Source organism: Apostichopus japonicus, chromosome 20 (genome assembly GCF_037975245.1).
Source record: "Apostichopus japonicus isolate 1M-3 chromosome 20, ASM3797524v1, whole genome shotgun sequence".
Classification (NCBI taxonomy): Eukaryota; Metazoa; Echinodermata; class Holothuroidea; order Aspidochirotida; family Stichopodidae; genus Apostichopus; species Apostichopus japonicus.
Window position 1 is genome coordinate 12,482,554 of NC_092580.1, and position 25,406 is coordinate 12,507,959.

Genomic DNA, 25,406 nt, shown 5'->3' on the forward strand with positions numbered 1-25,406 from the left:
ATAAGGGACCACGAGCGGGTTGGGATACCGGCACAAGTACATTAGCTCGGAAGCGGTACGGTGTAGTTCCTTCGAAAGTTGCTAGCTATCGTTCGTTCGTATTTGCAGTAGGATGCGTACACAACCGAGGGAAGTCAACACTGACTGCCTCAAAGTTCATAAAACAAATTAATGCACCATTCTGCATCTAGTTATCGTTATACAAGAAAGGAGGCTCCCAGGACGATTTGAAAATCCACTAAACAGGTCCACATATACACACCACCACCCAAAGGAAGAGAAGAGCCATATGCCCAAGGGCGCAGGGCGCCGTTTTGTTTTGAAATTTGGTGGGGACGTGACTAAGCGGAGCGAGACCATGGGTTCGCGCGGAGCGTACCAGAACTTTTTTGACAGATGTACCCCCCAGATTGCCGGAAATTGCATTTCCCAGACACAATTATGATCAAAAATGGGTCATTCATTTTAATATTCCACGGTTTTAAATGTTTCATGAAAAATAGTAATTAAAAAAATACAAGAATAAGAGTTACTGATGATAAATTTATCAAATACAAACATCATAATGAGCCAATATAAAACAAGAAATTAGTCCATCTTCACCTTCCTTCACCGGCAGTTGGGCGTGGGGTCCCATAAATATGTGCTGGGAGCTACACGCAAGTTGACGCAACAACAACAATGGAATACACAAACAAGACTGAACAGAGAGTCCTGCATGCCCTCCTGGTTCGACCGCTGGGTTCTGCATTAGCTCCCAGACAAACAGATAACAACAAATAAACAAAGCAGATGAAGACATGGTTGAAGTTAGCACCACCGGGTAGCATACATCAATGAAACAAGCAACTTGTAAGGCTGCCAATTAACGTATCAGACTTGTTTCCATCTTTTGCATTCGCTCATTCATTAGTTTTGTTGCTTATTTTGATAACGCCTAATGGGTACTTGAGATCTTTACGACTAACGCGGTATAGCAGGATATCATGGATAGTCGGACTTCCAAAATTCCCTCAAAAGATGGTGGGGACATAGTATACCATGTCCCCACCTCTAAAATTTTTGGTGGGGACGCGTCCCCGTGTCCCTGCGGGAAACGGCGCCCCTGCATATGCCATATAGAAGTGCTTTAATACAAGCGCTGCATACATGCGGAGTCACTCACATTTTATAAGGCAAAACTGTACTAAAAACAATCGTGAGCCAATTATTGCATGATTGCATCCCCCCCCCCCCCTTAGTGAGAGAAGCCTTTGTATTTAGAATACTGTTTTTCTGATAAATCTGACAAATTATAATAGGCATCCAAAGAATTTACAACAAACATTGTCATGTTATTATCTAGGGCTAGAACGCCAAGTCTTTAAACGGGCATCGTCACGGTATTTCTGAACCTCAGACAATTATTCTTCAAGGTTAAGGTCAAACATAATTACTTGGTAAACAAACTTCACACAAAGACAGATTGTGCAAACAAATTTGAGTGAAAAGATTATTGCTATCACGTGCATGGAACACCGAGATTCCTCCACCTGGGGCACAACATCGGGGGGGGGCACAACATCAGAGGGGCATATTCTTGTCAAATTCTATACTGCTAATTGCATATTTTATAACTTTGGAACGTAAGAAGCCTCGTGATGGGGAACCAAATGTCAAAGGTAAAAGTACCAATGTGTCAACTTTTGTTGTATTTTTACACATATACGTATGAAGTGGGCAAAACTGCACGAGCACCCCCCCCCCCAAAAAAAAACAAATATTTGATGTGATATGATATCAGACTACGGAGAATAGAGGGCGCATTTGCCAAACAACTCTCCATTTCTATGCAAACAAAAGAGTTTATGACTCTAGCTGTAATTGTAACACTAACAGGATCTCCGACATAACATCTCTGACATTAGTCTTTCGTTCTCAGGTTTGTATATATCACTGTACTGTCTGATATGTTGATATAGGCAAAGTAATAGATGAAGAATGTCGTATGGTGCATAGATTATGCATCTTGTGTAATATTGATTTGATTAGAGCACGAAACGATCCATTTCGATTTCATTCGTAAATTTCTTTGTAGCCGAAGCCTTATGTTAAGTCATGACTGTGTTAGGTTGTCGTGTATATCACGTTCCAAGCGAACAAGTTTTGAGAAAAAGGACGTAAAAATCATCCAAACATGACGGTTGTTTAGTCACTTGGGACAATGATAGACAGTGCATCATGTTCCTAAGTGATTATTATCCCTTTATTATAAGCATTCATTCATACATGTTCATGTTGAACTATTTTATTCGAGTAATTATAAGGTAACTGCTTAACATGTAGAGAGGGCGTATGCACTTACTACTTAGGCTAGTAAACGTACGAGTAGGTGATATTAACGTTTATACATATTGCGTACACATATTGCGACAAAGGTATCACGTGACCTATAGACATGGGGATTACCCTTTGAGCTGAATCATGGCATTCAGGGATTACCAGAACAATAATTATTTGTATTACTATATAAATAACATTCAGGGATCTTCTCGACAGATAATGCTAGACCTATTTTCTGAGACTGTTAAAGTTCTGTGAACATTTGATTGTGGCTATTATATTGAAGTTGCTTTGTTATTACTTGTAAGGAAAACAAAGTTTGTGACTGTAATGGGATCTCAGACATTACTTAGATCTATCATTATAGTTTTTCCCCAGTCAAATGGGGGGGAATATAGTAGGTATGTTAGAATTCTCCTGACACATGTAAATAAAGGAAGGAATCAACAAACAAAGAAACAGAAGAGCAGATACACACACAAAGTATCAGAACAGGAATTACATATCAGACCCAATGTAGAACAGAAGAGTAAAAGTGTAGCAGATCAAATATAGAACTAAAGACTCTATATATAATGAAAACAATTTAATTTAACATTCTCTCAAAACGATTGAGAATGGTAAGAAAACTGGTGTGCACATATTCTGATTTAAATCGATTTGGTATTTGAAGAAAAAAAGATACTTTCAATCCGTTTCAATGTGTTCTTGTCTGAGATGTTAAACGAGAGCAAAGGATGTGATTGTGTCATTGTATCCTCATTATAAATTTGGTAAGTTGTCCACATAAACTTGTCAATATGTTTTCATTTTGTAGTTATTATGTCTTCACCACATACATAGCAAATTGCCTCATTGAGGACTAATATGTTAACTTGATATACATTCCATTATGTAGGTTGTCAAGTTTTTGAGGGAAATTTGAATCCTCCGTAGGCTAGGGAGTTGTTGTGTTTTGCGGTCCAGCAAGTCCGCCGTAGTTTGCTTTTGTTTGTAGATATGTAGGGCAAGAATGAGCGCTACGCATAGGTGCGTTACGAAATTTTAGGCGTGTTACGTAATTGTCTTGTAGTCTGAATTTCAGGCTGGTAGTAATTAGCTTCCTGCTTTGTATAGCGCGAAGACGTTGCTAACAAAAGGGGTAGGATAGTGAAAGAACCAAGGTATGCGCGGGTATAGTGTCATTGTCGTATGGAGCCACACCAGAGAAAAAGTTGGGTACAGTCCATCGTAGACCTTTGCCATATAACGTGTCTTTTCCCCAACGGTCTGACTGCGTTAGTTTTCGCAACAGCTAGAAAGCTGCCTCGTTGCCAAAATCACTTTCAAGGGTTATATATAATATCTGAGCAAGGGCGTCAGAGTATAGCGAAGGTAGATTAGAGCTTTATTAGGAGGAGTTTCTGCCTGATGTCGAGACGCCAGACGCTTGTCGAGACCAGTTTCCTGTTGTGTGTTTAGAGCCATTTTTCCATCTAAATGGTGAGTTACACGTTTTCTTTTCCCTTAGAGAGTGAAATACTGTATTACAATATTAGGAATGTGTAGTAGCAATAAAGATTATTGTGTGTACTGACTGTCACTAGCTTGATAGGGTTGTTTTTGGTCATCCCTGACATGGGGTGAATTGGTATGTTAATTAGGGTCGTGATTCGGGTCGACAGACTGATTCACTGTGGTTTTAATATTCGGTGGCCGAAGTAGGGTAATAAATGTCACCTGTATTTCATCCTGTAGGAGTATTGTATTTAGGGAGCATTATAGAGAGATTAGTGATAGAGTAGTAATGTACGTTGGAAGTACTGCTCTTTAAATCCCTTATATATTTATCGTTTTCGAGTTGCAACGTCAAAGTCAACATAAGACGATTGAACGTTCAGGCTTGAAACAGTATCTTGACAGTTTTGACAAGTATCACATCGTATTTTAGTGTTTGATGTTGTTTTCAGGCTTTTAACTTTGGGCTGGGACACGAGTGACGTCGCTCGTTCGATTTTGGTCTCTATTTCACGCTCCGGTCACGAGGACGGGCGAACATCGAAACGTTGCCGGTTCTCATGGAGGTTTGAAACTGTATTGGCGAACCGTGAATTATTAGCACGTGACTTTGTCATAATTGGCAGATGTTTTAATCGTTCAACGAACTGACAGATACCCGAACATTACTTCCGAACTTCTAGACGCTCCTGAACAGTCCAATATCTCGATGCATTTTTAACAAATGATTAGACGAAAGATATATTTACGTTGTTATGCATGTGATATTTTGGGAATTTAAGCTGACTTGCCATTGAACGTTGATCCATAACCTAGCGTCTTTTAACAACTTAAGGGGAAGTCTAAATTAAGAAATAAGAATTAAAAGAAAGAGAATAACAAAATAAGAGATTAATATTATAAGAGTGCAAGAATTGATTGAGACATAAGTTAAATGATAAGGGCGCGGCGTATATTTTAGTAAGATAATTTAAGGTATTTTTGTGTCGGAATATTGTAATTTGTGGTGCATCACACTAATAGGTTAATTGTTTAAAGTAATTAAACGTAGAGCAAAGACAATAAAATATCTTTATTGTGTGTTTTTGTTTTGGGTGTAGAAGGGCTCTAGTATACGAGAGAGATAAGGTATCACCCTTCCAAGGTGTAAAAGTTGATTGACCCGTGACAAATGGGGGCCTGTCCGGGAAATTTAATTCTCTCACTTGTTCAAATAGGTGTACGAAAGGGTCCATATTATCTTATTCTGTATTGAGATTACTAATTGTTCTTGTTTCCGTTGCTTTTCAGGAGGCTGGTCTGGACCAAGCGTCTCGGCGTCTCTCGTTCGTGGGACATTGGCAACTCCAGTGGTTCTATTTCAAGTTCTCTGTATATCGTGAGTTTAATCGTGATTACTTGTGTATTTGGTGTATGTCCTTCATTAGGAGTCATGGCCAAAATTGGGGATCTGGAAATCCAAAAACTTGTAGAAATAGGATCTTCATTTGGACTCGAGGGGTCCGATCTGCAAACATTCGTGATGAATGAAAGTGACAAATGTAAACTTCGTCGCGATGAAGAAAGGCAGCGTAGATCAGAAGATAGAGAATTGTTGCAATTGCAAATTGACCTAGAATCACTTAAGAAAGAAAATGCTACAAGTGGCAACTCTGGTGATGCTCATAGGACGGTGACACAAAAAGCCAAACCACCGAAGCTACCATGCTTCAGTGAAAGCGATGACTTGGATGCCTATTTAGATCGTTTTGAAAGGTACGCGGGTGCGCAGAAATGGGAAAGGCAGGACTGGGCGATAAATCTCTCGTCGCTTTTGACTGGTAAGGCACTGTTTACTTACGGTACGCTTCCTAGTAGCGAGGCTAACGATTACGATCGGTTGAAGCTAGCGTTGTTGCGTAGATACAATCTAACTCCTGATGGCAACAAAATCAAATTCAGATCTTCAAAACCAGACAAGAATGAAACGGCAACCCAGTTTGTGTCAAAACTATGCAAATACTTTGATAGATGGATTGATACCTCCAAGGTAAAACACGAATATGATACTCTTAGAGAGCATTTGGTGTTGGATCAATTATATCAGGCTATCCCAACAGAGCTGGCAATTTTCATTAAAGAAAGAAAACCAAAAAATCTTAGCGATGCTTCTAAACTAGCTGATGGATATTTGGATGTCCATAAGGGATGGGGTCGAATGAGAAATCCATTCAGTAATGTGGTTGATTCCAGACCTAAAACAGAGGCAGTTAAACAACCCCCAAGAAATCAATCGTCTGTGCCCAGGAAAACGGCAGTATGCTATTATTGTAGAAAACCGGGTCATTTTTGGAAACAATGTAGGCTGGCCCCCAAATCGTTTGTTCCAACTATGGCGATGCTTGTTGACATTGTTCGAACGAGTTGTGAACTTGATGAAGTTGACCAACCGGACATTGATGGAGTAGAGGGTGATGGGAGGGATGAACAACCCAGCGAAGCTGAAACCCCCACCATGATTTCGTTTGCTAAAGTGGATAGGCCAACAGATGACGTGTTAGTAAACGATCGTTTGGAACTTAAGTGTGGCTACACAATACCTATTGTAAATGCAGTTTCTAAATTAGTCGAAACAAACATGCCAGTAGCTGTGGGATTCATTGGCGATGTGAAGGTGCAAGTACTCCGTGATACTGGTTGTAATGGCGTTGTAGTCAAGCGCGCATTGGTCTCCCCAGATATGCTCACAGGTGAATTTGTCCCTTGCGTACTTGCTGATCAAACTGTACGCTATGTTCCAGTAGCATCTGTCCCAATTGATTCTTCCTACTATGTTGGCACGGTCTCAGCAGCATGTGTGGATAACCCCACGTGTGATGTACTGATCGGTAATATCCCTGGTGCGTGTTTACCATGGCAACCAGATCCTAAATGGGAACCACAAAATTCGAAGTGCGACCCCCCAGAAATCGTAGGTGCGGTGCAGACGCGTAGCCAAGCAAAAGAGAAGCCATTTAAACCACTTAAAGTAAAAGAACCTATGCCGGACATTGTGGACGCGGATGAGCTCAAAAGGCAGCAGCAAAGTGACCCCTCCTTATCTAAGGTCCGTGAGAAAATAGGTCAAATTGTCAAGCACAAAAGCGGCAGTTCTGCGACTTTTGTCATGCGAAATGGTATTCTCTGCAGAGAATTTTCGAATCCAGGCAAACCAGGCGACGCTACAATTCGGCAAGTTGTTGTGCCCACAAAATTGAGGCAAAGCGTCATGAGGATCGCTCACGAATCGCTCCTTGGCGGCCATTTAGGCACACAGAAGACTGTCGATCGGATTCTGTCCAATTTTTTTTGGCCTGCGCTTCAGGCGGACGTACGGCGTTTTTGTAGATCATGTGACCTGTGCCAGCGCACGACCCCAAAAGGTAAAGTCTCTAGGGTACCACTAGGCTCTTCCCCAATTATTGATGTGCCATTTCAGCGCGTGGCAGCTGATATTGTCGGTCCCATATTCCCATCATCTGAACGCGGCCATCGCTACATCTTAGTGCTAGTTGACTATGCGACGCGCTACCCCGAAGCTGCCCCTATGAAGTCGATTGAATCCGAAAAGGTAGCTGAGGAATTGCTAAATATATTCTCTAGGGTCGGATTTCCGCATGAAATTCTTACCGATCAAGGTCCACAATTCATTTCTAACGTAATGAAGGAAGTAGGAAGACTCCTCTCCATTGAGCAGTTAACTACAACCCCGTACAATCCTAGGTGCAATGGCTTGGTCGAAAGATTCAACGCCACCTTGAAATCCATGTTACGCAAAATGTGTGATGAGCGCCCTAAAGATTGGGATCGGTACATTGACCCGCTCCTATTTGCCTATAGAGAGACACCACAGGGCTCGACCAAATTCTCCCCATTCGAACTTCTATATGGTAGGACTGTAAGAGGCCCAATGCAAATCCTAAAAGAACTGTGGACGAATGAAACTGAAGAAACTGAAACCCGAAACACGTATCAATACGTCATGGATCTCAAACAAAGGCTGAGTGAAACGTGTAGACTAGCTCGCAAAGAGTTGCAACAATCTCAGGCAAAGTACAAATCCTACTATGATAGGAAAACCAAACCAAGAAAGCTTGTTGTGGGTGACGAAGTGTTGCTCTTACTGCCAACAGATCAAAATAAACTATTAATGCAATGGAAAGGTCCCTATGTCGTATCAAAGGTCGTGAATGAGGTCGATTACACTATCGATATGGGACATGTGCAAAAGACCTACCACATAAACATGTTGAAAAAGTACTTTAGGTCAACCTCCCAGGTAGTCGGAAATTCACCAATTTATGTGTCAGAATTGTTGGAGTTGACTGAAGCGCCAGTAATTAACGAGGATGTGGTAACTCTAGATCACGAGTGTAATCTTGCTTCCAAGAATGACATGATAGGTCTCCCAATTGTAACTCCGAAAGAGAAAGTAACTGATGTCCATGTTAATACGAATCTTTCAGAAGGCCAAATTCACAAAATTGAACAGTTGATTTTCAGTTATCCTGATGTATTCACGGACTTACCAGGAAAAACAAACCTTGGTGAGCATGACATCAAACTCATCGACGAGGAACCTGTAAGAAAAAAGGCGTATCCTGCACCCCATGGCTTAAGGCATGAAATTCAAACAGAACTTGGCCAAATGTTAGAAATTGGTGTAATAGAGCACAGTGACAGTCCATATGCGAGTCCGTTGGTCATTGTTAAGAAGTCTGACGGCACAAACAGGTACTGTGTCGATTATAGGGCATTGAACGCGAAAACTATATTTGATGCTGAACCAATCCCTGATATTTCAGAAATCTTCACAAAACTTGCAAAAGACTGTTTCTTTACCAAATTGGATTTATCAAAAGGGTATTGGCAGATACCAGTCAAAGATGAAGTAAAGCCGTTGACTGCTTTCATCACACACCATGGTTTATACCAATTTAACACGATGCCGTTTGGGTTAATCAACTCGGCAGCTACGTTCAGTCGTGTCATGAGAAAACTACTGAAAGGAATCCCAAATGTTGACAATTACATAGATGATATTTTGGTTCACACTGCCACTTTCGAAGATCATTTAACTGCACTTGAAGAGATCTTGAAGCGCCTGAGGGAGCATAATTTGACGGCAAAACCATCAAAATGCTGTGTTGGATATGGCGAGGTCGAGTTTTTGGGGCATATAGTCTGTAAAGGAAAGATTTCCCCAAGACCAGAAAAACTAGAAGCAATTAAGGATGCACCCCGACCTCAAACTAAATCCCAATTAAGGTCCTTCCTCGGTCTTGCCGGATATTATCGGTCGTTCATTCCAAACTATGCGGAAGTAGCAATACCCCTAACAGATAAATTGAAAAAGGGTGAACCCAACAAGATACGATGGGAGGAGGCACAAGAGCGATCATTCCGGTCTCTAAAACATAAACTATGCGACTCTCCGATACTTCATCTACCCGACTTGGAGAAACAATTCATATTAAGAACTGATGCCAGTGATGTTGGTATGGCCGCTGTATTGCTCCAAGAAAGTGAGGAGGTAAAGTTTCCAGTTGCATACGCAAGCAAAAAGTTCACCAATGCTCAGAAGAATTACTCTGTAATTGAGAGGGAATGTTATGCGATTGTGTGGGCAGTTGAGAAATTCGAACCATATCTTTATGGCACAAACTTTGTTATCGAGACCGATCATAAACCCCTCAAATGCATTCAAAAATCTAAGGTCGCAAATGGGCGCATAATGCGTTGGGCATTGATATTACAGCACTATCGATACCATATCAGGGTCATTAAAGGTCGAGACAATATCGGCGCAGATTTTCTTAGTAGGGCTATCCCGTAAATTTCCCAAGGAAAAGTTATAGGTATAACATTTTCTTAAGGGGGGAGTTTTGTCAAGTTTTTGAGGGAAATTTGAATCCTCCGTAGGCTAGGGAGTTGTTGTGTTTTGCGGTCCAGCAAGTCCGCCGTAGTTTGCTTTTGTTTGTAGATATGTAGGGCAAGAATGAGCGCTACGCATAGGTGCGTTACGAAATTTTAGGCGTGTTACGTAATTGTCTTGTAGTCTGAATTTCAGGCTGGTAGTAATTAGCTTCCTGCTTTGTATAGCGCGAAGACGTTGCTAACAAAAGGGGTAGGATAGTGAAAGAACCAAGGTATGCGCGGGTATAGTGTCATTGTCGTATGGAGCCACACCAGAGAAAAAGTTGGGTACAGTCCATCGTAGACCTTTGCCATATAACGTGTCTTTTCCCCAACGGTCTGACTGCGTTAGTTTTCGCAACAGCTAGAAAGCTGCCTCGTTGCCAAAATCACTTTCAAGGGTTATATATAATATCTGAGCAAGGGCGTCAGAGTATAGCGAAGGTAGATTAGAGCTTTATTAGGAGGAGTTTCTGCCTGATGTCGAGACGCCAGACGCTTGTCGAGACCAGTTTCCTGTTGTGTGTTTAGAGCCATTTTTCCATCTAAATGGTGAGTTACACGTTTTCTTTTCCCTTAGAGAGTGAAATACTGTATTACAATATTAGGAATGTGTAGTAGCAATAAAGATTATTGTGTGTACTGACTGTCACTAGCTTGATAGGGTTGTTTTTGGTCATCCCTGACATGGGGTGAATTGGTATGTTAATTAGGGTCGTGATTTGGGTCGACAGACTGATTCACTGTGGTTTTAATATTCGGTGGCCGAAGTAGGGTAATAAATGTCACCTGTATTTCATCCTGTAGGAGTATTGTATTTAGGGAGCATTATAGAGAGATTAGTGATAGAGTAGTAATGTACGTTGGAAGTACTGCTCTTTAAATCCCTTATATATTTATCGTTTTCGAGTTGCAACGTCAAAGTCAACATAAGACGATTGAACGTTCAGGCTTGAAACAGTATCTTGACAGTTTTGACAAGTATCACATCGTATTTTAGTGTTTGATGTTGTTTTCAGGCTTTTAACTTTGGGCTGGGACACGAGTGACGTCGCTCGTTCGATTTTGGTCTCTATTTCACGCTCCGGTCACGAGGACGGGCGAACATCGAAACGTTGCCGGTTCTCATGGAGGTTTGAAACTGTATTGGCGAACCGTGAATTATTAGCACGTGACTTTGTCATAATTGGCAGATGTTTTAATCGTTCAACGAACTGACAGATACCCGAACATTACTTCCGAACTTCTAGACGCTCCTGAACAGTCCAATATCTCGATGCATTTTTAACAAATGATTAGACGAAAGATATATTTACGTTGTTATGCATGTGATATTTTGGGAATTTAAGCTGACTTGCCATTGAACGTTGATCCATAACCTAGCGTCTTTTAACAACTTAAGGGGAAGTCTAAATTAAGAAATAAGAATTAAAAGAAAGAGAATAACAAAATAAGAGATTAATATTATAAGAGTGCAAGAATTGATTGAGACATAAGTTAAATGATAAGGGCGCGGCGTATATTTTAGTAAGATAATTTAAGGTATTTTTGTGTCGGAATATTGTAATTTGTGGTGCATCACACTAATAGGTTAATTGTTTAAAGTAATTAAACGTAGAGCAAAGACAATAAAATATCTTTATTGTGTGTTTTTGTTTTGGGTGTAGAAGGGCTCTAGTATACGAGAGAGATAAGGTATCACCCTTCCAAGGTGTAAAAGTTGATTGACCCGTGACATAGGTAGTAGTTGGTATTACTCATTAATACAATAGTCTTTAATTGTTTGTGAATATTAGTATAGGCAGATGTTTCTGACAATTGTTATTGTAAATATTGTTTGCCCTTCTCTTTTTCTTTTTCTTTTTCTATCTTATCTGTATAATGAATTATGTGAAAATATACTTAAGTCTGATATGTGTGTGTGTACGTGTGTGTGTGCGTTTGTGACGCCCAGCTTGTAAACACCATATCTCAAGAAGGGAATGTTGTTTTTTGTGGAGGTCACTTGGGGTCAAATTGTGGAAACCTTGTAAACAGTATATATCAAGAAAGGAAGCTTAAGAAAACCTCATGTTAAGTGTGTAGAAGTACCATATTGGGTACAGGAAGCCTATTGTTTTTGTGTGGAGGTTAAAAGGTCATTTAGAGTCACTAGGGGTCAAATTGTCAAAACCTTGTAAACACGATATCTCAAGAAAGGAATGTTGGACCAACTTCATGTTTGGTGTGTAGTTGTACCACATTGAGTACAAGAAGCATATTGTTTTCTGTGGAGGTCGAATGTCATTTGGGGTCACCAGGGGTCAAATTGTGAAAACCTTGTAAACACGGTATCTCAAGAAGGGAATGTTGGACCAACTTCATGTTTAGTGCGTAGATGTACCGCATTGAGTACAAGTAGGCTACTGTTTTCTGGGGAGGTCAAAGGTCATTTGGGGTCACAAGGGGTCAAATTGTGGAAACCTTGTAAACAAGATATCTCAAGAAAGGAATGTTGGACCAACTTCATGTTTGGTGTGTAGTTGTATCACACTGAGTACAAGTAGCCTAATGTTTTCTGTGGAGGTCGAATTTCATTTGCGGTCACCAGGGGTCAAATTGTCAAAACCTTGTAAACACGATATCTCAAGAAGGGAATGTTGGACCAACTTCATTTTTTGTGCGTAGATGTACCACATTGAGTACAAGTAGCCTATTGTTTTCTGTGGAGGTCGGAGGTCATTTGGGGTCACAAGGGGTTAAATTGTGAAAACCTTGTAAACAAGATATCTCAAGAAAGGAATGTTGGACCAACTTCATGTTTGGTGTGTAGATGTACCACACTGAAGAAGCCTATTATTTTCTGGGGAGATCAAAGGTCATTTAGGGTCACCAGGGGTCAAATTGTGGAAACCTTGTAAACAAGATATCTCAAGAAAGGAATGTTGGACCAACTTCATGTTGGTGTGTAGTTGTACCACATTGAGTACAAGAAGCCTTGTGTTTTCTGTGGAGGTCAAAGGGCTTTTGGGGTCACCAGGGGTCAAATTGTGGAAAACTTGTAAACACGGTATCTCAAGAAGGGAATGTTGGACCAACGTCGTGTTTAGTGTGTAGTTGTACCACATTTAATACAAGAAGCCTATTGTTTTCTGTGGAGGTCGAATGTCACTTGGGGTCACTAGGGGTTAAATTGTGAAAACCTTGTAAACAAGATAGCTCACGAAAGGAAACTAGGGCAAGGAAAGCTTTGGACAGATCGCATATTTGGTATGTAATTGTACCACATTGAGTACAAGAAGGTCAATGGTCATTTGAGTTCACCAGAGGTCAGATTGTGAACCATGTTTTACACAACATTTCAACAAGGACTGATGTCATATTTATTATGTTGATGTATCTATCACATTAGGTACAAGAAGCTTGTTGTTGAGGTCAATGGTCATTTCAGGACAGCCTGTGTCATTGTGAATTTATTGTTTGTAACATCGCACTGCTTTTCACTGTACTACTAATATCAAGTATGTTGTACACCCTCACTAAACATTACGTCAGATTCATGCAGAAAATAGGTGAATGTTACATCATCGAAACCACTATGCATTTTTGCATTCTGGTTATTAGTTAAGGTTCAGAAAGATTTAGCCCCTTCTTGCATTACTGTGCCAAACTACTTAGCCACTCATTACTTGATAAACAATTTAAAATTTGAGAAATAGGACAGTTTCGAACTGTACGTTTTAAACTCCTTTAATTGATAGGGCTTTAATTGATGGGATTGTTTATTCTGGGTGTTGTACCTCAAACTTTACTTTAATTCTTTCATCAACTTTAGATTTATTATTAGTATAAACCATTTTAACCTTTATTACTCTTTGATTAAAACTTATTTATAAGTATATATGTACTATTCTGTATTTTATACTGGATTTATAATAAATTTAAAATTTGAAAAAAATTGAAACTTGACCAAACTGATCTTCAAAAAGTAAGTGAAGTAGAAAAGACAAGTAGGACCCAAAATGTACATGTTAACAATTCAATGCAAATTCAATTGGTTGCAAAGTTTTGGTGACCAGATATTTTAATACTGTACCCGCCAGTAAGTAAGTCTCTGTGTGTTGTGGATATTTGTAAATATGTTGATTTCACTGTTGGAATATTAATTGCTACTGTAGCCTAATTATAAGCTGTAGGGATTAAAATGAAATTATTTTTCCTTCGTTGTTTCATTACAATTATCTTATTACAAATGATAATATCATGGAAAGATGCAATATTGTGTGAGCTATTATACATGTAGCCTTACATGTGTTGTAGTTAGTACCTTTACAATAAACAACAAGAGGGCAATCCATGGAGTTGCAGATCTCATCTTCTCCATGATGGAAGTGATTGTTGGGTTACTACTGAATGCATCTGGTTGCTATCTTTGTTTTAATAGACTGGAATGCAGTGGATGGAATGCAATGGATGGGGTCTCAGGTCATTTGTGGTCAAGGGGGGTGAAAGTCTTAAAACTGTAGTGAAGTGAAATTTTGTAGAGTGCACCCGTTGTATTAGCATGTCTTACGTAATAGTTCGTAATAGTCAGTTTCTAGCGTTAGTTGTTTCCACGTGTTTTCTTCAGTTCTGGATATGTTGTTGTATGGCGAACATCGTCCCTGCAGAGCTACGGGGCATCGCCTTGTGATCCCGTTCATATTTTTGTTAACTTCACTTAATCTTGGGTCGTCAATAGCCCAGAGAATACCCATATCTTTTACTACCTGGATTCAGGAAGGAGATGTCACCCTTCTCAGAGGCAGGATGCCTCAGGTTTTTGGATGGTTTGACTTCTGGCTCGAAGTCGTTGGTTTCCAAGATGGCGGACCTACTATAGTATATAGCGAGCTGGCGAGAGATGGAGTTTCTTGATGTCCGCGAGCTTCCTGTACCGCGAGCGAAGAGTCTCCTTCGTCTTGTTATTCGCGAGCGAGCTGACTTCAGTGTAGTAAGAGTTAAGTCATAAATATTAAATACCGTATGTACCCTTATTGTTATTTAATTGAAATGTAGTTGTAATTGTTGCCCCTCTGGCTAGGTTGTACTTGACCGTACAGAGTACGTATGTTAGGTTGTGTTTTGGACCTTGGTCCTATGGGTATATAGCGTGTATTGTGAAGCACGTGGGTGTTATAGTGTTGCATACTTTTATACTGTGGTGTTACAGTACTGGCATATATTGAGTTTAGTATACTGTAGAGTGACAGTACTGGTTAGGTTGAGTTTATATCCAGAAAGTGTATTGTACTGTATTGACAGTTGAGTTGTATTATTATTTTATTGTACCCATATTTCTGTATTGTACTGCTCGCAGTGTAAAGAGTGTACGTATTCGTATTTTGTATCTTGAACATATTGTTACTGTTGGTCACTATAGAGTTGTCTCAAGAGCTTGTCCTTCTAATCTTAGCCTTTATGGATAGCTATGGAGTGCCAAGTCTCTTGAGAGTTTGTGGGTTCAGGAGGTGTAAATTCCTGCTGTCTAGGAACAGTACGGTGGAAAGGCCTATAATGAGTTGCAGCGGCATTAGTTGCCCTAGGCTGGCCATTACGAAGGTGTTAAATTCCTCGCCTGTTGGCAAACGTTTAATATTATTTATGCAGATTATATCATAATGTTCATTTTACATTATTCTTTATACGCTTTATACATTTTTATACTGTAATGTACGAGTGCAATGTCTTATTGCAGGGTAATATTATTGAGTCTTTATTTGTATCTGTGCATTTGTCATAGCATATTTCGTAGTATTTGAGTATAGGTTTTTCCCCGAGTAAGGATAGTTTTAAATAAGAGCGTAAAGAGACCCTTGAGCCATTTATCATACAAAGCCATTTACCGTATACTGTCATGTATCATGATTTGTTCATTTGTATATTTTCATTTACCATTTTGTAGAGTTTGTAATAAAAAGTCAGTCGTTGTTTCAACGCAAGAACACTCTTGCCTCCTCATTGATCACTTATGAGTTCGAAGCGAAGGAACTCCAACCGGTAATTTCCCCCGCCATCCGCGGTTCGCTTCAAAACCATTGAAACACAATAGCTTCACTGAAAAGCATTCAAATGAACTGCATTCTTTGCATGTGGATGTAACTAAGCTAGTATAGTACGGTCTTATTTGCGATCACCAGAGGTCACGTTTTGAAAACCTTGTAAACACGATAACAAATTCAAGCTTGGGTTAACTTCATACCTGGTATTTGAAACATGCACTCATATATGAGTGCATGTTTTATGTGAAGGTTAATGATCACAGACCCGTCAACTCTCCCGGTTTTTTTTATGTTTCATCCCTTGCGACATTTTTGAAAATAGTAACGATTAGTCCTATGCTTAGTTGTTCCCCACAGTAACGCTGAACAGGAAAGGCTATTCAGTGTAGATCGCAAGAACAAGACAGACAGTCGGTCAAGTCTCAAGCTTGATGGGACTCTATCTAGCATACTAGCCATGACGTCACAGTACCCAGAGTCCACTGTTTCCTGTTTCAAATGGAAGCCTTCTGAAGAAACCCTGTAGAAAGCGAAGCGAGCTGCTGTAAACTACAACAATAAACACTGATTGGATGATTCTCTCATTGTATTGCATAAGTAGACTATACTTATTTAGGAGTATTTATATCATTTCAGTTGAAAATTACCAACCTCCCTATTTCCCCCTCGTTCTCCCTATTTTTTGGCCCTGAAAAATGTTATTCTCCCTATTTTGAAGTTAAACAGGTTGACAGGTCTGTGATCACTTGAGGTCAACAGAGGTCAAAGATTGAAAACCTTGTTAAAACGGTTAAACTCCAAAAGTAAAAACTTGAATGTATTTCATAACTCAATATGTGGATCCCCTTTATTGACTTTAAGAACCGAAGGGTTTTCTGCAGAGGTCAAAGTCTGAAAACCTTACAAACTAAATGACTCAAAAAGTAAATCTTCGATGAACTTGGTATTTGGCAACGCCTTGAGTAAAAATTGGACGTTGTTTTTTGTGGAGGTCAAAGGATCAATGCATCTCATAGAGTATTAGAGCTCTAAATACTAACAACTGCATGAGCTATGTAATTGCAGCGAGTAACATCTCAGCGGGGAGATGTTATGGAACTTCCTGATCTCAGGTCCAGATAAAAGATAACAAGGTATCACGTTTCATTACTGTCTGCATTTTGTAGCGACAAGAAGAAAACTTCCCTTGCAAGCAACGGAAAGCTAACTTTTTTTCAGAGGGCGGCACGCGGGTTGGGGTGAGTCTTCAATGCCTTGAAGCCTGATTAAATTGAGTGAGAACTTTTATCCATTAAAACAGAATATCAACCTACTGCAGTTACTACTGCTACTCCCTTCATGTAGAACCACAACGATTGCATCTACTATAAGGTGATTTAAGTGCTCTGTCCAGAACTGAGATCAGAGAGATGATAAATATGGTTTACATGTGCATCCCTATTAAGAATTGTATCAAGATAAACTTCAAGTTTTGACTGTCTGATACGGATTTAATCGAAAACTCCTTCCGCCCTCAACGATACATCGGAAAAAATTCAGTTTATGATTATGATTACTTCAATCTTGTCACCATTCAGTTTAAGTGTATTGCTTGTCATCTACTATTTAATATCAACAAAGCAATATTCAATATTCTCCAAAACACATCTACTAGCAGAGATATTAAATAACAGGCTTCAATGAAAGGTAAATTTGTGTGTCATCCGTATAAAAATGGTAATTCAAGTTGTGACTATTTACGATTGTGTACATAGTGAATAACTTGAGCCAAAGCACGGATCCCTGTGGAACGCCAAACTCTAGAGATACTGGTTCGGAAAGTTCGATTTTAATTCAAACTGTTTGAAATCGGTTAGACAGATATTGACTCAAACTTCTTCAATGCAACATCCTGAAGTCCAACTGTTTGTGAAGGGCATTGGTATGTAAGTATGGCTCAAGTCGTGCATCCACAACCTTCTCCAAAGTTTGGAGATGAAGAAAAGGTTAAACACTTGCCTGAAATGTTTTAGCACTTCTATGTCCATACTATTTTTAATGGGTTTTGAACGTACGTATGTTTGTATTTCCATTCATATTTTATGAAATACAGGGATAAAAAATATTTTGTTAAACCCTTTCCCTTTCTTTTCCTAAACTCTTTCACAGATTGTGACGTAACTGAGTATAGTTTTGTCAAGTGAGAGTCAACAACCTTCATCAACATGGCTACCTGGAACCCTTTCATGGAAGACCTGACAGAAAACTTCTTCATGTGCTCTGTTTGTTTGGATCAATTTAATGAGCCGAAACAGTTACCATGTCTTCATCGATACTGTAACGATTGCTTGAGAACAGTTATTCAAGCCAGCCATGATGGGACGATTGAATGTCCACTTTGTAAACAGCGATATTGTATACCAGAGGATGGATTGGACGGCTTTAAGACTGATTTTCACATGAAGAGTATGCTCGAGTTCATAGAATTGCGTAAATCATTCGAAAAGAAAGATTTGAAGCAGTGTGTGAGCTGTTCAAAGGATGTGATATGTTCCGCCTACTGCTTTAAATGTAGAGCTTTTTTATGCGACAAATGTTACAGGGTTCATATCAGTAATAGAATGTTTACTGATCACCAACCAAGCACTCTGAAATTGGAAAATATGGCAGCTAAGAACCTGACCATGGAGAAAATAGCTGCAATGACAGAAGATCCCAGGTGCCATTTTCATATCAAAGAACTGGCCAAATTGTGCTGTGGTACATGCCAAAATGAACCGGTTTGTTTAGTCTGCACTCACGGTAAACACAAAGGTCACGATCTCATAGATGTGAATGACCTAGCCCAGAAAGAAAGGACATTACTGAATCGGAACCTCGCTGAACTAAGCAAGCACAAGACTAAACTATACGCGTTACCCGAGAAGGTTCAAATGGTGCTAGTAAAATTGAATGAAAATGTTACAAAAAAGACAGAGTTGTTGACAATTCAACACGAGGAACAGGCAAAAAAAATAAAGGAAAAACTTGCCAAATGTAACGATGAACATGAACAAGGAGTTGCTGACATAGAAAATAGAAGAGGATGTGAAAAACGTGAAATAACTGTTAAGCATGAAGAGGAAATGAACCGTTTGATCATGAAACATCAAGAAAATATGAAAAGTACCGATGTCAAATATGACCAGGAATTGCAAGAATTTAAGGAAATTCGTCAAGAAATTGAGGGTGAATTCTTTAAAAAGCTTGGGGAGTTAGATAGTAATTTCAAGACCTTGACAACGGCTAAAGATCTTCTTACAAGTCAAAACAAAAACGAATGTGAAGAAATACTGAATAATTGTAAGCAACTTATTAAACGGTTCGAAAACTTATCAGCAACGTCTTCTTCCATTCTTGCATGTAATGACGATTGGACAGACGCACAGTGTGTCCCCGACATAAGAGCAGCCAGTGAACCTATGATCGAAGAAATGAAACAAGAATATCCAGAGTTAGAATCTTTATCTGATTTTGTCATCAGTGATATTACAAAAGTTATATCTGATAAAGTTGTAATTACAGAAAGCGCAGAGTCTGTTGTTGATGTTGTGGGAATCAAAGCTAAAGGTTACATTATCACCTGTATGACAACTAGTAGCAATGGTAATATCGTTATGACTGGTAGTGTATCAGAAGAGGAATCACACATCACTGTCATTAACATGAAAGGAGAAATATTAAATCAGAATGTCTTAAATAGAAATGAGACATTTTGGCTTCGAGTAGATCGTTTCTGTTGTAATTTGTCAGGGTTCAATGTCATTACAGTTTGCATACCGGATGAAATCGGTATTTATAATATTTCTGACTCTTCTTACAATAAGAAGAACATCAGTGATATGGTTAAGACGTGGCCAGAGGGTAGGTTTGTGTGGTCTGTTACCACGAATCCCGCCAAGAATGAAATCATTGTTGGTACTAACAGCAGAGAAGTGTATGTATATGATTATCAGCTGAATTACAGTCACAACATAATACTACCTGATGTAATCAGGGATTCATATGATGTCACTGTCCACAACGCTAATCTTCTGATCTGTGACTATGAAAGTATGTCCTCATATGAAGTTACCATGATGACTTCAGGGAGTAAGGTGGTGTATAAATTCACCAAACCAAATGTAAGTGGAGATGACTTAAAACCTTACAGTGTGTGCATAGGCATGGGAGGGTTCATCTACATGTTATGGCATGATGATAGGCAGGAGAACACTGTGCTAACACAATACAGTCGAGATGGCCGGCAATTACTAACTACAATGTCAGTTGATGACGACGCATGGTGCATGACCACATCGGTAGTAGATGGTGAGGAGAAACTCATGATAGCCACCTTTACAGGGAAGATGTATATATACGGACTAGTACCTGTATAGCGCTTTATAGAAATTATACATACTAAAACAAAATGGTTTCGCGAGTTACAATACACAGAATGGTTGTTATCGTTGCTGTATTTGTTTTTCTGGGGTTTTACAGATATAGGAAAATATTACAATCCTAATTTCTAAGAGTTATTGTCAGCTGCATTTATAATTGGCAAATAACTAGTCCCTAAGGAGTTTATCTCCGTATCTTAATATATCCATTACAAAGACTGTCTTCCTATATAGGGGTTAATTTATGTTAATATCAGTATATTCCTTTGTTATGAATAAATACTTTTACTACAGCCTTTCACATATTCTAGACAAGGTTGGCATATTATTCCTTGGGTATAAGCTACGTAGACTTTGTGATACAATGTGGTATATATATCATTACAGGTCATTTCTGGATTTCAACTCTTTCTTTATAATCTTCCTCCATCTAATATAACCTTTTATGATATATGATATATATATTAGTTCCAACTGAGAAACATTTTGGAGAAAATTGTTCACTTACTCACTTGGACATTAGTGAACAATTGAACATTTTGCAGAAAAATGTTGAATTGACGAGATACGATAAGTTGTCAATTGAACATTTTGCAGAAAATTGCTCAATTGCTCAGTTGGAATGAAGTGAACAATTTAATATTTTGCGGAAAAATGTTGAATTGACGAGAAAAGATAAGTTGTCAATTCAACATTTTGCAGAAAATTGCCTAGTTGGAATGAAGTGAACAATTTAATATTTTGCGGAAAAATGTTCGATTGACGAGATCTGATAAGTTGTCAATTAAACATTTTGCAGAAAAATGTTCAATGTCTCAGTTAAAGCAACTGAGCAATCCAACATTTTTCTGATTTTTGAGAAGATATTATCTTGTTATCTTTACAATTTACTGAAAAATGTTGACTTATTGGGGCAAAGATGGCACTTTTAAGCTTCCAATCTAAATAAAAGAATATGAACATATTAAAGAAAGGGTCAGATAGCTAACATGCTTCTTATGTAACCACTGTCTATGTGACATAATGTTAAAATGGAAGCTCTAGTGTATATGCAGTGTCATAATCAAAGGAGGGGTAGAGCAAAGTTCCACCCCCCCCCCACTTTAGAAAGAGGAGTAGATGTCTTGTCCCTTCCCACTTTTCTAATCAGTTACGCACTCCACTGAGTCGCTCGGTCATTCAAACGGATCACTTGAAGCAGTAAAAATAGCCTTACTTGAAACGTTAAAAGACTGCTGAAATTATAAATCCTGTAATACAGAGTGTTCATTCAAGATGGGACAAAGTAACTAACAGACATACGCTCAAGGGGTGGGGAGGGGGGTGGGGCAAGGGCGGCGGAAGCACTTTTAATCTGGGGGGGCACCGACATCAAAGGGCACTTTGCAGAAATTCAATTGGACTGATGTAGTCTTATATTTAGTAACCTTTATAACTCTTATTGTATTATCTTCTTCGCGTATACACATCACTCCATCAACGCCCCCCCCCCCCCTTTCATGGAAAAAATGCATACTAGCACTGCAATATCCAAAGTTGTATGCACGACATTCTGAGCGGAGCGCCACCATCGGTTGGCGCGGAGCGTACAAGAAAATTTTTGGTTTTACAAATCCCTCAGATGGCCGGAAACGGCCCTTCCCGAGTGTTCATTCTGGTTCCCTGGCCTCTTGCTAACTTGAGACACCTCAATTTTTATGTAGAAAAAGGGCACATTTTTAACCCTGAGGAAAAGTGGGGGGGCACGTGCCCCCTGTGCCCCCCGGTTCCGCCGCCCTTGGGGTGGGGGTAAAAATATTTAGGAGACAGCAGTTGGGAACATTTTATAAAACCATAACACTACCACGAAGATGAGTTTTGCAAACTATCGTGTGGAAGTGATACGTTTCAAGCTAACGTGGTTGTTTTCTCCAATTTGGCAATTTTCGCCTGCGATCTGTTCTTCTTCTTGTATTGTATTCATATTGATACATTAGACGTTTGAACATGAAACATGTTCTGGTGAACGCAAAGTGCGAGGGCAGATATAGCGAGCAGGTTTTCATTCCCTGTCGCATAAACTTTTATTTTATGGAGTTCCGGTTGTTTGTGGGTTGACTGTTATTGTACTGACCATTACATTTTAGGTCAGGTGATTACCATGGTGATACACTTTATAGCGTTAATAGCTGTGGTCATAGGCGTAGGAGCCTAATTTGATTTGGGGGGCTGTAACGACTTGCCCGAAAAATATTACCACAATTTTTCGCGCATTCATCGATTATTACATCGCATGCCAATAAAATACAATCATTTTCCTTGTTATTACCCTTCCATATTGGTTACAATTATTGGGGAAGTCGTTACAATATATTAATGATCATAATAATATAAGTTTAACCATTGAAAACACATTGCAATTGTTTCTTCTTTCAGTAGGTGCCCAAAAAATTCTCAGCATATTGCCTGAATTTTCACAAAACTTTTGGGTTGGGGGGCTGCAGCCCCCCCCCCCCCCCCGCCTCCTACGCCTATGGCTGTGGTGAGTCGATTAGGTACCATTCGTATTGCAGTGTTACGTTTAATGATTTCACTGTATAATATGTCGCATTTCCACATATTTATTGAGAGAAGCGCCTGTTTTAAGATAAAGTTCAGTCGCTAACCAATCCACAAGTCAAAATAAAAATGAATGTGAAGAAATACTAAGAAAATGCTGCAACTTAGTAAATGTAAATCACTGGTTATGTAAATTACTGGTTATGTAAATTATGCATATGTGATTTACTTATTACTCTCAATCCTAAACTTCCTTTTAATATAGGCCTAATAATCATACAAGTTGAGAAGCCATATAACCAAGGGCGGCGGAACCGGGGGGCACAGGGGGCACGTGCCCCCCCCCACTTTTCCTCGGGTTAAAAATGTGCCCTTTTTCTACATAAAAATTTAGGTGTCTCAAGTTAGCAAGAGGCCAGGGAACCAGAATGAACACTCGGGAAGGGCCGTTTCTGGCCATCTGAGGGGTTTGTAAAACCAAAAAATTTTTTCTACGCTCCGCGCCAACTGATCGTGGCGCTCCGCTCAGATAGTCGTGCATACAACTTTGCAAATCCTGGATACGCCCCTGACTTTTAATGAATTTCTGTGGGTCAAACTCAAAGCTATTTCGAATGGAAACATTTGTTAAGATATTAACAAGAAATAAACTCTAATTCGAAAGATTCCTACATTAGCAACTAGCATGATTTCACCTCATTTTGTCTCAAAAGAAAACTTGTTCCTTGTTTCCCAATTTGCACATTGGATATTGCAGTGCTGGTATGCATATTTTCCTTGAGGGGGGGGGGGGGGCGGGTGTTGATGGAGTGATGTGTACACGCAAATAAGATAATACAATAAGAGTTATGAAGGGTACTTAATATAAGGCTGCATCAGTCCAATCGAATTTCTGCAAAGTGCCCTTTGATGTCGGTTCCCCCCCAGATTAAAAGTGCTTCCGCCGCCCTTGCATATAACAACAGGTGATATGTCGACATTTTAGTGCGCTGTTAATAGGGTTTAACCTATTGCATGTATATTTTGCAGTACCAAAGTCCAACATCATAAAATATCCCCCCCCCCCCAATCACTCCTCTTCTTATAGCTCTCTTCCACCCTTTTTCTCCACACCTTTCTGTCTTTGTCCTCCTCCAGTTTATTCCCTACCCCCTTCCCTTAATCCTCTTTGCCCCTCCACTGTTTATCTCCTACCTCTCCTCTTCCCCTGTTGGTTTCTTTCTTTCTTCTCTCTACTAATCCCCTTAAATCTTTCTCTTTGTGTTCACCATGCTCATTAACCTGTCTGTATTATGTGTTTGTTTTTGTCCCTTCTGTTACTGTTACTTGTCATTCAGCTTTTGAAGAAGATCCTGCTAGGATCGAAACGTCAGGCCATCTTACTTGTACACATCATAAAATATCCTAAAACTAACAATGCATGACATCGCAGTTGTAGATATAACATCGAATGAATCCACAAGAACTGTTGTCATCCATGACAATTTCAGGGGAGATAACATTTCTATAGCTTACAATCCTCCAATAGCAATGGTTTATGTAGAAAAAAAGAATATGCATTTATATAAACAGATTAAACAGAGATGGGAATAACAGAACGGTAAGGTGAGAAATGTCCTTGTATGTACATATATATATATATATATATATATATATATATATATATATATAGTTATATATATTTATATATATATTTATATTTATATATATTTATATATATTGAACGAAAAAAAGAGATTTCATCTCAAAGTGTCACCATGGCAACCAACTGCCAGACCATGCTAGGAATAAGGTCAAAGTGCAGGCAGCACATCACCCTCCCCTTAGTTGCATACAAAACAAAGGGAATGATCCACAGCCCCATCCTATCCCTATCCTCCCCCCAAAATGGGGTGCATGTTAACCTCTACATATATTTAGTGTTATCAGATATGGCATTCATTGTTTTTAAAGTCTTTATCTGGTGTAAAAGAAACAAAATTATGCAATCGATAAAGTAGGCAGCTCCCAATGTGAGCTCTCTAAGACAAATGTGTGGTGTAAATATTATGTATTGAACAATAAGTAAATTTTAATGAAAAATTCTTTGTAGAAAATTGGCAATGAACAGTCACATAACAACAAGAGAACAGCTAGAGTAAACAGGATTTATTCACTGAAAGACGGAAGTTTATCCTTATGATCAGATATACACATTTTAATGAATCACTCATGGTACAATGTTTGCATTGTGCATATCATGTAACAACAATGTATCAATCATGTGTATTATAAAAGATGAAAGACTGAGCTGATAAGAAAAGCTTGTGAAATTTATTTTAATTATTATTTGAGATTCTTCCAAATGAGCATCACATTTATAGTAGACTGTCAATATTGCATGTATTAAAACATGAAAGTTTGTACTGATTAGAGATAACATTTCACATTAATTAATCAATGGTGGTAAAGTGATAGAAATAAACAGTGTTTTAAACAGCAGTGGAAATGGTTCTTGATTTCTTTTTGCGGAGTAAGCTGAGATCCAGCCAAGGTCTTTGAACAGAATGGGTAGAATCTCTGTGGACTCCCTTGTCTTTTCTGAGGAGGTTTATAAGCTGTAAATTAGAAGTAAAACAAATGACAAATTACACTTATACCAGGGTTGCAAAAGCATTGGTATCACTCACAGTCACCACACACTGCCCAATTACAT

At 39.1% G+C, this 25,406-nt stretch overlaps 3 protein-coding genes across 10 annotated transcripts in view; 2 read left to right on the top strand and 1 right to left on the bottom strand.

The window, feature by feature from the left end:
* LOC139961851 (mitochondrial mRNA pseudouridine synthase Rpusd3-like) overlaps positions 1-25,406 on the bottom strand; it is a 125,858-nt gene that overhangs the window by 70,480 nt on the left and 29,972 nt on the right. The window lies entirely within an intron of this gene.
* LOC139961836 (uncharacterized) lies at positions 5,196-11,500 on the top strand. Of its 2 annotated transcripts, XR_011791041.1 has the most exons (2): positions 5,196-10,305; positions 10,773-11,500. XR_011791041.1 is itself a non-coding variant. In XM_071961391.1 (1 exon), the coding sequence occupies exon 1, from the start codon at positions 5,252-5,254 to the stop codon at positions 9,671-9,673; it is 4,422 nt and encodes a 1,473-aa protein (XP_071817492.1). In that variant the 5' UTR covers positions 5,196-5,251; the 3' UTR covers positions 9,674-11,500. The 2 variants fall into 2 exon arrangements, 1 of the variants encoding a protein (XP_071817492.1); XM_071961391.1 differs by having other exon boundaries at positions 5,196-11,500.
* LOC139961843 (uncharacterized) lies at positions 17,945-21,488 on the top strand. Its single transcript, XM_071961414.1, has one exon. It carries the CDS (start codon positions 17,978-17,980, stop codon positions 20,168-20,170), a length of 2,193 nt encoding a protein of 730 aa, XP_071817515.1. The 5' UTR covers positions 17,945-17,977; the 3' UTR covers positions 20,171-21,488.

What these genes read in the sequence shown, in the direction of transcription:
- LOC139961836 (XM_071961391.1), top strand. Translation starts at nt 5,252, where the DNA reads ATGGCCAAAATTGGGGATCTGGAAATCCAAAAACTTGTAGAAATAGGA.
- LOC139961843 (XM_071961414.1), top strand. Translation starts at nt 17,978, where the DNA reads ATGGCTACCTGGAACCCTTTCATGGAAGACCTGACAGAAAACTTCTTC.